The 16,080-nt window shown below is 38.8% G+C and overlaps 1 protein-coding gene across 1 annotated transcript in view; it reads right to left on the reverse strand.

Annotated features, from left to right (window-relative positions):
* The window catches only part of MYO3A (myosin IIIA), a 276,610-nt gene that overhangs the window by 124,905 nt on the left and 135,625 nt on the right, over positions 1-16,080 (reverse strand). The window contains exon 15 of the mRNA XM_032144934.2: positions 3,979-4,181. Coding sequence (XP_032000825.1) covers positions 3,979-4,181 — 203 coding nt within the window. The remainder of the gene's footprint in view (positions 1-3,978; positions 4,182-16,080) is intronic.

Here is a 16,080-nt window from a genome sequence, read left to right on the forward strand (position 1 = left end):
TGGGACTACTGGTGCCCGCCACCACACCCAGCTAATTTTTTGTATTTTTAGTAGAGATGGGGTTTCACTGTGTTAGCCAGGATGGTCTCGATCTCCTGACCTCGTGATCCGCCTGCCTCAGCCTCCCAAAGTGCTGGGATTACAGGCGTGAGCCACCACGCCTGGCCGAAGCTTGGCATTCTTAAGGCACTACAGGGTATTCATAAAGGAACACTTTTAGTTTTTCCTTTTTAATCACAGCTCCCTCCTTGTAAACTCTCTCCTCCTGGATATGTAGTCTCCTCAGTCCCCTCCTCTTGCCATCTACCTGCTCAATCTTAGCAGACGAACTCATTTCCTACTTTCATGAGAGACTAGAAACCAATGAGTGATCAGCATGTTTTATATCATACTGTGAGCTGTGTTACCACAGGAATCCTGCCTTACTTGGCTTTATGTCTCCTGTGCCTAGCACACAGTAGGCACTCAATAAATATGTGTCAAATAGATAGATGGCTGGATAGACGGATGGATGGACGGATGAATGGTGGGCTTTGGAGTCAGACAGAAGGACGAGGCTTCAAACTCCAACTCGGTCATTGTTAGCTTTTTGACATTAAGCAACTTATTAAAATTCTCTTAGTTTCTCACTTTTAAAAGAGAAAATGACACCCTGTCACATGACTGCAAGAATTAAAAGAGATAATGGCTGTAAGGTGCTTAGCGCAGTACCTGACATAGAGTAATCGCTCCATAAATACATTTCCCTTTCTCCACAATGGACAGCACCGTGTCTGCCACTTATTTATGTCTCCTGTAGAGTCCTATTAAGTGCTGGGGACATGAGAGAAATGCAATCGATGCTTGCTGAACTAAACTGTAGTAACAGGAGGAAACTGCAGTGGAAATAGCTATAATTTGTATTTATGAGAATTATCTAGCATTGCCTTCAATAGGTTCATTTTATTCTTGAAATTAAGTGGCCTTTTTTAAAATTTTCTCCTTGAAAACTATCTATGTTTAGAAACGGATTTAAGTCACAAGTTATAAGATAGTACCATCATCATTAGAAAGGTAATCTAAAAATAAATGTGGTCAGAGATTGAGCTGGGATGACATTGTCAGAGGCAAAAAGTGAAGAAAAAAACAAAATGTCTTAAAAGAAAGGGTGAGTTCATTAAAAAAAGATACTCATCTGCTCTGATTCTTCCCTGCTCCTGAGATCATTCTACACTCTTCTTTGTTTTGCTCTGGGACCCCAAAGGCCAATCCCTACAGCCTGCAATCCCTGGGCTCCCTTGCTCTCTGGCTTCCATATGGGTTCAGCCAATAGGAAGCACAGGCAGGAAACAGTCGGAGGAAGGAGAGAGAGGCTGGGATGTTATCCCCTTGCTCTCTCCCTGACCGGCTGCATCCCATTAGGGCCATAGCTCCAGACAGGCAGCCCCTGATCCATAGCTGCAGCTGGCACCAGGCACTAGTGCTGCCCCTCCCTCCGCCTGCAGACAGGAAGGCAGCCACGGCTCCTCACCCCTGTTAGTCCATGGGCTTCTCACCATTCATTCCTGGCTCTTCAATGCCCATGTGACCTCTGTAAACAGTTTTCTCAGTTAAAACCCTTGAGCTTATTCTTTCTGTTCAGTACCCTGATTGATAACAGTGCAATTAAATTTATAATTTGTAAATGTACCTATTAAGAATTCTTCCATCAATCACATGTCTGCTATTTTCATATTCATAGGTCACTCAAAGCTCCTCTGGAACTTAAAAATACAGTTAAATTAGGTGAAATAAAAAACAGATATAAAAATGGAAAAAGTGTTATAAATTAAAGACAGCTGTGCTCAAATTATAACTGAGTTATATTTCCACTTGATTGTGAATTTGGAATTTGGAATGCTTTTCCCCAATAAGCAAAGTTGTAAAATTAGAATAGTTCCTTAGGGGGAAAAACTACTTAATTCATGGGATGCCTTAAATATAATCCTGACTATGCTATTTCTTAGAATGCATCCTACAATATTTCAGTAAGCATTAATGATATTATTTATATGGTTACAAGCCCAGGGCCTCATTGAGTAACTCCAGAGGGTTCTGTTCATGTGCTCTTCTATATGAACTGAGTTCCTGCACTCAACTCCATAGAATACACCGTGAATTATATCCCTTGACATTGTGCAACATGGTGGTGCCCTCTAACAATTAGTTACTCTTAAGTAGTTCTTCTTGAAGGGCCTGAAGGAGAGGTTTACACAATTATGAGAGCAGAACAAATGGTTTTGAGAACTAGCTAAGTTTCCACATCTGCTAAGATCCCGAGGTCCTTCGAGTTATGGGTGGCAACGGCACTGACACACATGTCCACTGAGTTTTGGGCACTGGACACACATCAATAAATAGTATCTGCCATTTATTGAACATCTTCAATATCCTAGGTACTGTGCTATATGTTATTTCTGATAAACTATTAACACTACTATTACTACTAATGGCTTAAACTTATGGGGTTCTTAATATATGCCATTCATTGTGCTATATACTATGTGTACCTTGTCTTGATAGGTAGGTACTAATGCTATTTCATTTTAAAGATGAAAAACAGAGGTGCAGAGAGGTTAAGTAAACTGTTTCAAATCATACATACAATGAATTACGGAGCCAAGATCCTGTGAGAATCTTTAAGGTTTAAATATCTTACCCAAGGTGGATTAAAATGGTGTGGTACCACAGTTGAAAGCCATATGTGTTTAATAATCATTCCTTCCTTTTTTTTTTTTTTCTTTTGAGATGGAGTCTCACTCTGTCACCCCAGCTGGAGTGCAGTGGCGTGATCTTGGTTCACTGCCAGCTCCGCCTCCCGGGTTCATGCCATTCTCCTGCCTCAGCCTCCCAAGTAGCTGGGGCTACAAGCACCCACCACCATGCCCGGCTAATTTTTTTTGTATTTTTAGTAGAGACGGGGTTTCACCAAGTTAGTCAGGATGGTCTCGATCTCCTGACCTCATGATACACCCACCTTGGCCTCCCAAAGTGCTGGGATTACAGGTGTGAGCCACCGCACCCGGCCTCCTTCCATATTTTTAATTGAAGACCAAAGGGTAATTTTCCATATTGAGGCTAGTGCTCAGGAGCTGGACTCCAGGCAACTTCTATTCATGACTTACTCATGAATTGAACGACACCAAGCTTGAAGGCACTTACATTAAATAATAATGTACTAATATAAAACAAGAGCTTATTATGTTACTGTGAATTAACATGACATATTACTACAATAATGTAGAGTATGTTTAGCATAAAACCAACATAAGAAAAATGAAAGATTCTAACTTGCCATGATTTTAAACAAAATAATGTAACTACCAGGGTACAAATCCAATGTGTAATCATAGTTTCCTCATTAGAATAACAAAGATGTTTTGAGAGACAGGAGAGAAACTTTGTCATTAAGCTACAAACCCGCAAAAGGAATTCATTCAACTTAATATCAAAGCATTATGAAGAGTACTGATGGCTTAAATCAGCCAGCAATAAAAGGTCAATATGATAAAGCTCCTTCTTGAATCTTTTATTTGGTCCCTTGTATATAAACATAGGAAGAATAGAATTAATACAAAGGTCTATTTATATATGCTAGCATTTAAAACAGAAAAGGACTCGGCTATTTCTAATTAAATTTCACATTAATTTTGTATAGATAAATATATTATCTGCTATGTCAGAATGGTCTCCAATTTACGCTGTTAGTACCTCTATGATGGGCTTAGGTTTTCTATCTGGCAGCATAAATTTTAGGTTATATATTAAATTCCTGTATTGGATGTAACATATATTTGAGAATAAGACAGTGCTGATGGATCTCTTCATTCTCAATAGTAAGTGCTTTGCATATAGTAAGTGATAAATAAAATTTCATTGAATGAGAAAGACATTTTACTATTAAAGTATTATGTTTGCTTCTACTTCCTCCAAAATAGGAGAGATTTGAAATAAACTTACATAGCTTGGTGGATAACTCGGGATTTTTCCAGAAGATATTCAGAAATCTGTGCTCCCACTACCGCTCCAGAAGAGGTGAATTTCATTTCTAAGTATTTTCCAAATCTGCTAGAATTGTCATTTATAACAGTGCAGGCATTGCCAAAGGCTTCTACCAAATTGTTCACTTGTAAAATCTTCTCTTGCAAGGTTCTGTTATTAGCCTAAACAGAAAATATTAAGATATTTTTAAAAACATAAAAAATTAATTTGGTATATAATGAAATGTCTCTTCTTTGGTAAGCAACTTATGTAGACATAAACATACAAAAGCATGTTCCTGATATATTGGCAGATGTTACATCCTGGTCTATTTTCCCCTCCCATATCTGGATTCACTCACTTGTTTTCTTAAAAAGGGACAAGGAGATATTCTATACTTTTCTATTCAAGCGCAGTTCTGTTCAGTGCCTGATTTACAAACATAATTTATAAGCAGCCTACACACATTGAAGTACACTTGTCATTCTGTTATTCCTCCTCTACCTGCCTGCGCCCCCATCCAAATAGTCCCCAAAGCCAGAACCACTTTACTTGCTTCCACAGAAGCTGCTAAGCCTGAAACTAAGAGAGAAAAGATAACTCATTAATTCAGAAGCAGAGAGAAGGGAATAATTGTGAAAACTGAGAACAGCTCGGAAGTATGAATGGGAGGAGTGGAAACCAGGTCAAGGTTAGCAGGCTTACATGGCTCTACCTCTATTCCTTCCCCATCTCTTATGCTCATCTCCTCAAAGAGTATGTTCCATTTTTCTTCTTTGACACTTTAGTTGAAATTCTACTGAGTAGAAATTTATTTGGGTTAGTAGCCAATCACTTTTACAAAGGCATTCCAAACTCTGCCCCCAGAGGTTTAGGGAGGTATTAGTTATTCACAACTTGGCAGAAGTTAGCTTAAGGAGATTATTTTCAGTGTAATACCTACCTTAATACTTTACCGAGATCAACTATGTTAGAGTTACTGCAAAGTTTCTATGCTGAGGGAGAGCGGTGGTAGCTATTTCTGGAACACAGGCTACATTAGAATTTGAGTGGGTTGGAGGGGGCATTCACAATGAAGTTTTGAGGCTGTGTAAGAACTTTGGGTATCTTATAAAAGAGGCGATAAGGGGTGAGAGAAGAGCGTAGTAATTTGGGGGACGAACTTGGCTCTTTAAAATGCTTTGGGCTGGCCTTGCATCCATGAAAAAGGTGAGATAACATCTTCATTGGCATATATTGAATAGCAGTGACCTGCTAAGTAAGATTTGGAAGACTGCATATTTCAAAGGTAAGTTATATCCACCAAACACCTCGTTTTTGCATCTGGTAAATCCTTATCAAGGACATAAGTAAAAACAAGATAAGATGTGATAAGGGTAGGAATCTGAAAATATATATATACCTATCCCCAATTAACATTAATCTAAAACAAGACAAAGAGATTAGATTAAGACGTTTGCTGACATCTACAGAACCACATTCACACACAATTAATTTATCATTGATGAGAACCTCTATCAGCCCGCAGATCAGGACAGAATAGCAAAGACCCGTGAGTAAATTCATTTAGGTGTTCAGCTCCTCTACACCAGGATAATATGCTATGCCTCACTGCCCCTGCACCTCACATTGAATGGTATCTCACTGTTGTTAAAACCTTTTAGAATGATACTTCTAGAAGTAAGGAGAGGGTGCCTCATGGGCAAGGGGGAAGAAAAGGCTGAGATGAGACACCTGGGGTAGCGCCACCTTTTTTTTTACGTCTCTCCTGGCTCTTCCACTCCCGAGAGGGTCACAAGTCAATTAGTTTTTAACAGGAACATGGAATTCTTCCTACTCATCATTTTGAAAATGAATTAAGAAGGACATCAAGATGGTTGGCCAGAAGCTCCTAGTGCTCTCCCTCTGATATGGTTTTGATCTGTGTCCCCACCCAAATCTCATATCAAATTGTAATCCCCACATGTCAGGGGAGGGGGCCTGGTGAGAGGTGATTAGATCATGGGGCCAGACTTCCCCCTCACTGTTCCTGTGATAATGACTGAGTTCTCATGAGATCTGATGGTTTAAAAGTGGCGTTTCCCCCTTGGCTGCCTCTTTCTCTCTCTCCTGCTTTGCTGTGCTTGCTTGCCCTTCACCTTCTGCCCATGATTGTAAGTTTTTTTGAGGCCTTCCCAGCCATGTGGAACTGTGAGTCAATTACACCTCTTTTCTTTATAAATTACCCAGTCTCAGGTAGTTCTTTATAGCAGTGTGAGAATGGGCTAACACAGCTTCAAGCCCCCCCACCTGCAAATGAGTAAACAAGTACATTTAAACCAAAATAACTAAAGGAGCACACTGCAGAACAGCAAAAAAGCAGCCAGCAGAAATCCTGTAGAGCACAGAAACCCAGAATGGCCATGTAGAGAAGGAAAAGAAACACCTTACCTTTACCACTTCATGCCCCAAGTAGGGATCAGCTCACAACCAGGAAGGAAGGACAGCTCCCTGCAAGGAAAAGGTAAGCAAGATACCCCAGCAACCTCTGTCACTACTGTGGACACTTGCAGTCATTGCGACTGGAGACCCCTGCAGTCTGCACAGGCTCTGAGCCTGGCTGAAGGAGCTCCCTTGCACCAGAGCTGAGGCAGCACCCTGCCCTCGGAGGGCCTCAGGCCTCCTGAACACTGAAGTAGTTGCTGCCACCACACATCACAGGTGAGGTGTCACCTTGCACCCTGGGCCTCCAAGCCTCTGGCACACCTAAGCAGGAGCACCTCCTAGCACCACAGATGATCAAGTATGTGGAAATTAAACAAGGTACTCCTGAACAAACAATTGGTCAAAGAAGAAAGTAAAAGGGAAAGCAAAAAATATCTGAGGCAAACAAGGAAAACACAACATACCAAGCCTATGGAATGTAGCAAAAGCAATTCTAAGAGAGAAGTTTTTAGCAATAAACTCCTACATTATAAAATAAGAAAGCTCCAAAATAAATAGTCTAACATTATGCCTCAAGGAACTAAAAAATAAAGAAAAAGCTAAAGCCAAAATTAGCAGAAGAAAGGAAAAAAATCAAAATCTGAGCAAAAATAAATCAAATAGAGGAAGGAAAACTATAAAAAGAATCAATAAAACTACAAGTTTTGTTTTTGAAAAAAAATAAGATTGACAAACCCTTAGCTAGTCTAAGAAAGTAAGAGATGACTAAGATAAGTAAAATAAAAAATGAAAGTAAAGAAATTACAACAGACATATCAGAAATAAAAAGGATCACAGGGACTATTATGAACAATTATCTAAAACAATTTGGGTAGCCTGGAAGTAGATAAATTCTTAGAAAAATACAATCTACCAAAATTGAGTCAGGAAGAATTAGAAAGCCTGAACAGACCAAAAACAAATAAAGAAATTGAAGAAGTAATCAAAACCTCCCAACAAAGAAAAGCCTAAGATAAGGTGGCTTCACAGCTGAATTCCACCAAACATTTGAAGAAAATCAATACCAATATTTCTTAAACTCTTCTAAAAAGTAGAGCTAGGCCAGGCACAGTGTGGCTAATGTCTGTAATTCCAGCATTTTGAGAGGCCAAGGTGGGAGGACAGCTTGAAGCCAGGAGTTTGAGACCAGCCTGGGCAACAAAGTGAGACCTCATCTGTACAACGAATTATAAAATTAGCCAGGTGCAGTGGCACATGCCTGTAGTCCCAGCTACTTGGAAGGCTGAAGCAGGAGGGTCACTTGAGCCCAGGAGTTCAGACACTGCAGTGAGCTGTGATTATGCCACTGTACTCCAGCCTGCGTGATAGAGTGAGACTCTGTCTCTAGGAAAAACAAATAAATAAATAATAAAAAAATAGAGCTAGAGGGAATACTTTCAACTACATTTTATGAGGCCAGCATTACGTTACTACCTAACCCAGATAAAGGCATCACAAGAAAAGAAAACCACAGGGCAATTTCTCTGATGAACACTGATGCAAAAATCCTCAATAAAATACTAGCAAATCAAATCCAATAACACATTAAAAAGATTATACATTATGTCCAAGCAAAATCTATCCCTGGCATGCAAGTCTAGCTTAACATACACAAATCAAACAATATGATTCAACATATTAACAGAATCAAAGATAAAAACCACATAATCATCTCAACTGATGCAGAAAAAGTATCTCACAAAGTCCAACACCACTTCTTTTTTTAATTTTAAAAGTGGAAGCTGTATTCAATTTTTCCTATGAGATTACAAAAAGAAAAGCATTTACTAAGGTATAACTCATAAGAGGCTTTTCTATAGCTATTTATCTTTCTATTGATAGAATGTTCCAGATTCTTACGAACTGTCTAGAAATTGCTGGTCTTGCTGTGATTTCCATTAAGTAGCAGTATTCTGCCGGAAGAAAAAGGACATTTTGGAAGGAATGAAGTATTTTTTGTCATAACCATTTTCATTCCCAAAGAATACAGGAGCTACCTACAATTATACAAATTTTTCTTAGGCAATAGAAAAGCAGTGTTAAGCAAAGTGGTAATAGGTTTCTTTACCTAGAGAAGACACATTTTTTAACATTTTTCAACCACAGAATAATCTACATCATATATATGAGTTATAGAGGACCATTTAACATACCACAACAGCTTTTCTTGATGTGGACTCTCAACGGTTTAGGTATAGAAAGAAAGTTCCTCAACATAATACAGGCAATTTATGAAAAATCCATAGCTAACATTATAATCAATAAGGAGAAACTAAAAGCTTTTCCAACAGTATCTATTACAATGCAAAAAATGCCCACTCTCAACACTTCTATTCAACATAGCACTGGAAGTACTAATAAGAGCAATCAGACAAGATAAAGAAATAAAAGGCACCCAAATCAGAAACGAATAAGTAAAATTATCTCTACCATAGAGCCAGTTACCTGCAGTCAACTGTGGTCTAAAACTATTAAATGAAAAATTCCAGAAATAAATAATTTCTAAGTTTTAAATTTCATGCCATTCTGAGTAGTGTGATTAAATCTGTGCCACCCCACTCTGCCCCACTTGGAAAGTGAATCCTTCCTTTGCCCAACATATCCACGATGTATATGCTACCCACCTGTTAGCCAACTTAGTAGCCCTCTCAGTTATCAGATCAGCTGTCACAGTATCACAGTTCTTGCAGTCAAATAATCTTTATTTTACTTAATGGCCCCAAAGCACAAGAGTAGTGATGCTGACAATTCGAATATGTCAAAGAGAAACCATATTTGCCTGCTTGAAGTGAAAAGATAAAAGTTCTTGACTTCATAAGGGAAGAAAAAAAATTGTATGCTGAGGTCTACTATCTGTTAAATTGTGAAGAAGGAAAAAGAAACTTGTGCTAGTTTTACTGTCACATATCATATTTCAAAAGTCATAGTCACAGTGCATGATCAGTACTTAGTTAAGATTAAAAGGCACTAAATTTGTGGGTGGGAGACATGAACAGAAAATGTTTTCTGATTGGTGTCAGTGGTTGCACCAGAAAGCACTGAGCCTATACAAAGAAGTCAGCAAGGGATCCCCTGAAACAAGTGAAACTAAGGTATTTTGAGAGAGAAAGAGAGAGAGAGAAAGAGACCATATTCATACAATCTTTATTACAGTATAGTGTTATATTTTATTTTTATTTATTGTTAATCTCTTATTGTGCCTAATTTATAATTTAAACTTTATCATAGGGATGTTTAGGAAAAAACAGTACATATAGGGTTTGATATTATCTGCAGTTTCTGGCAACCACAAGTGTATCTTGGATCATATCCCCTGTGGGGATAAGTGGAGACTACTGCATTTGCAGATAACATGATCCTACCTGTAAAAAGCCCCAAATATCCCACAAAATAACTGTTAGAAGTAATAACTCAATAAAATCTTAGGATACAAAATTAACATAAAGAAGTAAATAACATTTTTATAAATAAATAACAACCTAACTGAAAAAGAAATCAAGAAAGCAACCCCATTAACAAAAGCGTAAAAACAAAACATTAGGAATAAATTTAACCAAGGAGGTGAAAGATCCATACACTGAAAACTATAAAACAGTGATGAAAGAAGTTGAGGAAGGCACAAATAAATGAAAATATATCTCAGGGATTGGAAGAATTAATGTTGTTAAAATGTCCATACTACCCAAATATACAGAATCAATGCAACCCTTATCAAAATCCCAAGGCATTCTTCACAGAAGTAGAAAAAAAACAATCCCAGGAAGGGTCAGTCATCATGGCAGATGGGAGGCAGGACTAGATTGCAGCTCCAGAAAGAGCAGCGTGCAGAGGCTTGCACTGTGAATTTTAGCTCCAGATCAACTGCAAGAACAAACCAGCAATCTCAAGAGGACCCATAGACCCTCTAAAGAAAGCGGATTGCTCCTGCAGGACCCGGGAGATCTGCCAAATACTGTGAGTATCCCAACTGCAGAAGTGGGAAAGGAAGACTCTCCTCTCCCGAACACACATCCTCACTGGAGAAGCTGAGAACCCGAAGGTCTGTTTGTGGGAGAAGTTTCTGGCTTTACATGGAACTGAATCCATGTGGAGAGCCAAGCACAATATAGGGGTAGAGGAAGCAGCAGAAAAGGCCTGGAAGCTTCCTGGGTCCCCTAGCAGGCCACTCCTGCCTGGCATCACACGGATTCAATGGGAGGGTGGTCAGAGGAGCAGGGGGTAAAACTGCACAGGGAGAAGGAAATCTTTAGCTGAACTTTGTAACAATTTGAATGGGGCGAGAAGCCTGGCCAGAACTCGGGGGAGGGTGCAAATCTGGTGTGCAGACCCCACAAGCAGGAGAAGAGCCAAGCACTTTTCTTTTGCAGCTGGGAGGAGGATAGCCTGGGGTAGGTTTTCAAGCCCGTTTCACCGTTTCACCCTCTACCTGGAAATGGACTCGGAGCTGTTGCGGGGGCATGGTGGGAGTGAGATCTGCCCTTCAGTTTGCGTGGGAGCTGGGTGAGGCCTTTGACTGCCAGCTTTCCCCCATTTCCCTGACAACCTGCATGACTCAGCAGAAACAGCAATAATCTTCCTAGGTACACAACTCCAGTGACCTGGGAATCTCACCCCCAACCCACACAGCAGCCACAGCAAGACCCGCCCAAGGAGAGTCTGAACTCAGACATACCTGGCCCTGCCCCCGCCTGACGGTCCTTCCCTACCCACCCTGGTAGCGGAAAAAAAAGGGCATATAATCTTGGGAATTCTAGGGTCCCACCCACCACAGGTTCCACTCCATACTACCACAGCTGATACTTTCTGAAAAGTGCCACCTCCTGGCAGGAGGCCAACCAGCACAAAAACAGAGCATTAAACCACCAAGCTAAGAAACTTCATGGAGTTCACCGCACTCCTCCCACTACCTCCACCAGAACGTGTGCTGGTATTCATGGCTGAGGGACCCATAGATGGTTTACATCACAGGACTCTGTGTGGACAACCCCCAGCAGCAGCCCAGAGCTGGGCAGACTCGCTGGGTGGCTTGACCCAGAAGAGAGACAACAATCACTGCAGTTCAGCTCACAGGAAGCCACATCCATAGGAAAAGAGGGAGAGTACTACATCAAGGGAACACCCTGTGGGACAAAAGAATCTGAGTAACAGCCTTCAGCCCTAGACTTTCCCTCTGACAGAGCCTACCAAATAAAAAGGAACCAGAAAACCAACCCTGGTAATATGACAAAACAAGGCTCTTCAACACCCGCCCCCGCCCCCCCCCCAAAAAATCACACTAGTTCACCAGCAATGGATCTGAACCAAAAAAAAAAACAAAAAACCCGGATTTACCTGAGAGACAATTCAAGAGGTTAGTTATTAAGCTAATCAGGGAGGGAACAGAGAAAGGTGAAGCTCAATACAAGGAAATCTGAAAAATGATACGAGAAGTGAAGGGAGAAATATTCAAGAAATATTCAATAGCTTAAAGAAAAAGCATTAAAAAATTCAGGAAACTTTGGATACACTTTTAGAGATGTGAAATGCTGTGGAAAGTCTCAGCAAAATAATTGAACAAGTAGAAGAAAGAAATTCAGAGCTTGAAGACAAGGTCTTCAAATTAACCTAATCCAACAAAGACAAAGAAAAAAGAATAAGAAAATATGAACAAAGCCTCTAAGAAATGTGGGATTATGTTAAACAACCAAACCTAAGAATAATCTCTGTTCTTGAGGAAGAAGAGAATTCTAAAGGCTTGGAAAACATATTTGTGGGGATAATCAAGGAAAATTTCCCTGTCCTTGCTAGAGACCTAGACATCCAAATACAAGAAGCACAAAGAATACCCAGGAAATTCATCACAATAAGGTCTTCATCTAGGCACACTCTCATCTCATCAGGTTATCCAAAGTTAAGATGAAGAAAAGAATCTTAAGAGCTGTGAGACAGAAGCACCAGGTAACCTAAAAAGGAAAATGTACAGATTAACAGCAGATTTCTCAGCAGAAACCTTATAAGCTAGAAGGAATTGGGGTCCTATCTTCAGTCTCCTCAAACAAAACAATTATCAGCCAAGAATTTTGTATCCAGCAAAACTAAGCATCATATATGAAGGAAAGATACAGTCTTTTTCAGATGAACAAATGCTGAGAGAATTCACCATTACCAAGCCACCACTATAAGAACTGCTAAAAGGAGCTCTAAATCTTGAAATGAATCCTGGAAGCACATCAAAACAGAACATCTTTAAAGCATAAATCACACAGGACCTATGAAACAAAAATACAAATTAAAAGCAGAAACAAAAAACAAAATCTAAAGTACATGGGCAACAAACAGCATGATGAATGCAACCGTATCTCACATCTCAATACTAACATTGAATGTAAATGTCCTAAAGGCTCCACTTAAAAGATATGGAACTGCAGAATGGATAAGAACTCAACAACCAACTATCTGCTGCATTCAGGGGACTCATCTAACACATAAAGACTCACACAAAGTAAAGGGCTGGAAAAAGGCATTTCATGCAAATGGACACCAAAAGTGAGCAGGGGTAGCTATTATTATATCAGACAAAACAAACTTTAAAAGAGACAAAGAGGGACATTACATAATGGTAAAAGGCCTTGTCCAAGAGGAAAATATCACAATCCTAAACAATATGCACCTAACACTGGAGATCCCAGATTTATAAGGCAATTACTAATAGACCTAAGAAATGAGATAGACAGCAACACAATTATAGTGGGAGACTTCAATACTCCACTGACAGCACTAGACAGATCATCAAGGCAGAAAGTCAACAAAGAAACAATGGATTTAAACTATACCTTGGAACAAATGGACTTAACAGATATATACAGAACATTTCATCCAACAACTGCAGAATATACATTCTATTCAACAGTGCATGGAACTTTCTCCAAGATAGACCATATGATAGGCTATAAAATGAGCTTCAATAAATTTAAGAAAATTGAAGTTATATTATACCAAGCACTCTCTCAGACCAGAAGGAATAAAACTGGAAATCAACTCCAAAAGAAACCTTCAAAACCATGCAAATACGTGGAAATCAAATAAGCTGCTCCTGAATGAGAACTGAGTCAAAAAGAAAATCAAGATGGAAATTAAAAAATTCTTCGAACTGAACGACAATAATGACACAACCTATCAAAACCTCTAGGATACAGCAAAGGCAGTGCTAAAAGGAAAGTTCATAGCCCTAAATGCCTACATCAAAAAACTGAAAGAACACAAACTGACATTCTAAAGTCACACCTCAAGGAACTAGAGAAACAAGAACAAACCAAACCCAAACCTAGCAGAAGAAAGGAAATAAACAAGATCAGGGCAGAACTAAACGAAATTGAAACAAACAAACAAAAAACCCCACAAAAGATAAATGAAACAAAAACCTGGTTCTTTGAAAAGATAAATAAAATTGATAGACCATTAGCAAGATTAACCAAGAAAAGAAGAGAAAAAATTCAAATAACCTCATTAAGAAATGAAACAGGAGATATTACAACTGACACCACTGAAATACAAAGATCACTCAAGGCTACTATGAACACCTTTACACACATAAACTAGAAAACCTAGAAGAGATGAATAAATTCCTGGAAAAATACAACCCTCGTAGCTTAAATCAGGAAGAATTAAATACTCTGAACAGACCCATAACAAGCAGCAAGATTGAAATTGTAATTTTTAAATTACCAAAAAAACAGTCCAGGACCAGATGGATTCACAGCAGAATTCTACCAGACATTAAAGAAGAATTGGTACCAACCTTTTTGACACTATTCCACAAGACAGAGAAAGAAGGAACTGTCCCTAATTCATTCTATGAAGGCAGCATCACCCTAATACCAAAACCAGGAAAGGATATAACCAAAAAAGAAAACTACAGACCTATATCCTTGATGAACAAAGATGCTAAAATCCTTAACAAAATACTAGCTAACTGAATCCAACAACATATCAAAAAGATAATCCACCATGATCAAATGGGTTTCATACTAGGGATGCAGGGATGGTTTCACATACACAAGTCAATAAATGTGATACACCACATAAACAGAATTAAAAACAAAAATCACATGATCATCTCAATAGATGCAGGAAAAGCATTTGACAAAACCCAGCATCACTTTATGATTAAAACTCTCAGAAAAATTAGCATACAAGGGACATACCTTAATGTAATAAAAGCCATCTATGACAAACCCACAGCCAACATAATACTGAATGGGGAAAAGTTGAAAGCATTCCCTCTGAGAACGGGAACAAGACAAGGATCCCCATTCTCACCACTTGTCTTCAACATAGCACTGGAAGTCCTAGCCAGAGCAATCAGAGAAAAGAAAGAAATAAAGGGCATCCAAATCAGTATAGAGGAAGTCAAACTGTCACTATTTGCTGATGATATGATCATTTACCTTGAAAACCCTAAGGACTCCTCCAGAAAACTCCTAAAACTGATAAAAGAATTCAGCAAAGTTTCCAGATATGAGATTAATGCACACAAATCAGTAGTTCTTCTATACACCAACAGCAACCAAGTGGAGAATCATAAAAAACTCAACCCCTTTTACAATAGCTGCAAAAAAAAAAAACCAAAAAAACTTAGGAATATACCTAACCAAGGAGCTAAAAGACCTCTACAAGGAAAACTACAAAACACTGCTGAAATAAATCATAGATGACACGAATGGAAACACATCCCATGCTCCTGGATGGGTAGAATCAGTATTGTGAAAATGACAATACTCCAAAAGCAATCTACAAATTCAATGCAATCCCCATCAAAATACCACCATCATTCTTCACAGAATTAGAAAAAAACAATTCTAAAATCCATATGGAACCAAATCAGAGCCCACATAGCCAAAGCAAGACTGAGCAAAAAGAACAAATCTTGAGGCATCACACTACTTGATTTCAAACTATAGTATAAGGCCATAGTCACCAAAACAGCATGGTACTGGTATAAAAATAGGCACATAGACCAGTGGAACAAAATAGAGATCCTGGAAATAAATCCAATTACTTACAGCCAACTGATCATTCGACAAAGCAAATAAAAACATAAAATCTGGAAAAGACACCCTTTTCAACAAATGGTGCTGGGATAATTGGCTAGCCACAGGTAGGGGAATGAAACTGGATCCTCAACTCTCACCTTACACAAAAATCAACTCAAGATGGATTCAGGATTAATACCTGAAACTATAAAAATTCTAGAAGGTAACATTGGAAAAACCGTTTTAGACATTGGCACAGGCAAGGACTTCATGACCAAGAACCCAAAAGAAAATGCAACAAAAGCAAAGATAAATAACTTGGACCTAATTAAACTAAAGAGCTTTTGCACGACAAAAGAAAAAGTCAGCAGAGTAAAGAGACAACCCACAGAGTGGGAAAAAAATCTTAACAATCTATACATCTGACAAAGGACTAATAACCAAAATCTACAATGAACTCAAACAAATCAGTAAGAAAAAAAACAAACAATCTCATCAAAAAGTGGGCTAAGGACATGAATAGACAATTCTCTAAAGAAGATATAAAAATGGCCAACAAACATATGAAAAAATGGTCAACATCACTAATGATCAGAAAAATGCAAAT

Source organism: Hylobates moloch, unplaced genomic scaffold (assembly GCF_009828535.3).
Source record: "Hylobates moloch isolate HMO894 unplaced genomic scaffold, HMol_V3 SCAFFOLD_3, whole genome shotgun sequence".
Classification (NCBI taxonomy): domain Eukaryota; kingdom Metazoa; phylum Chordata; class Mammalia; order Primates; family Hylobatidae; genus Hylobates; species Hylobates moloch.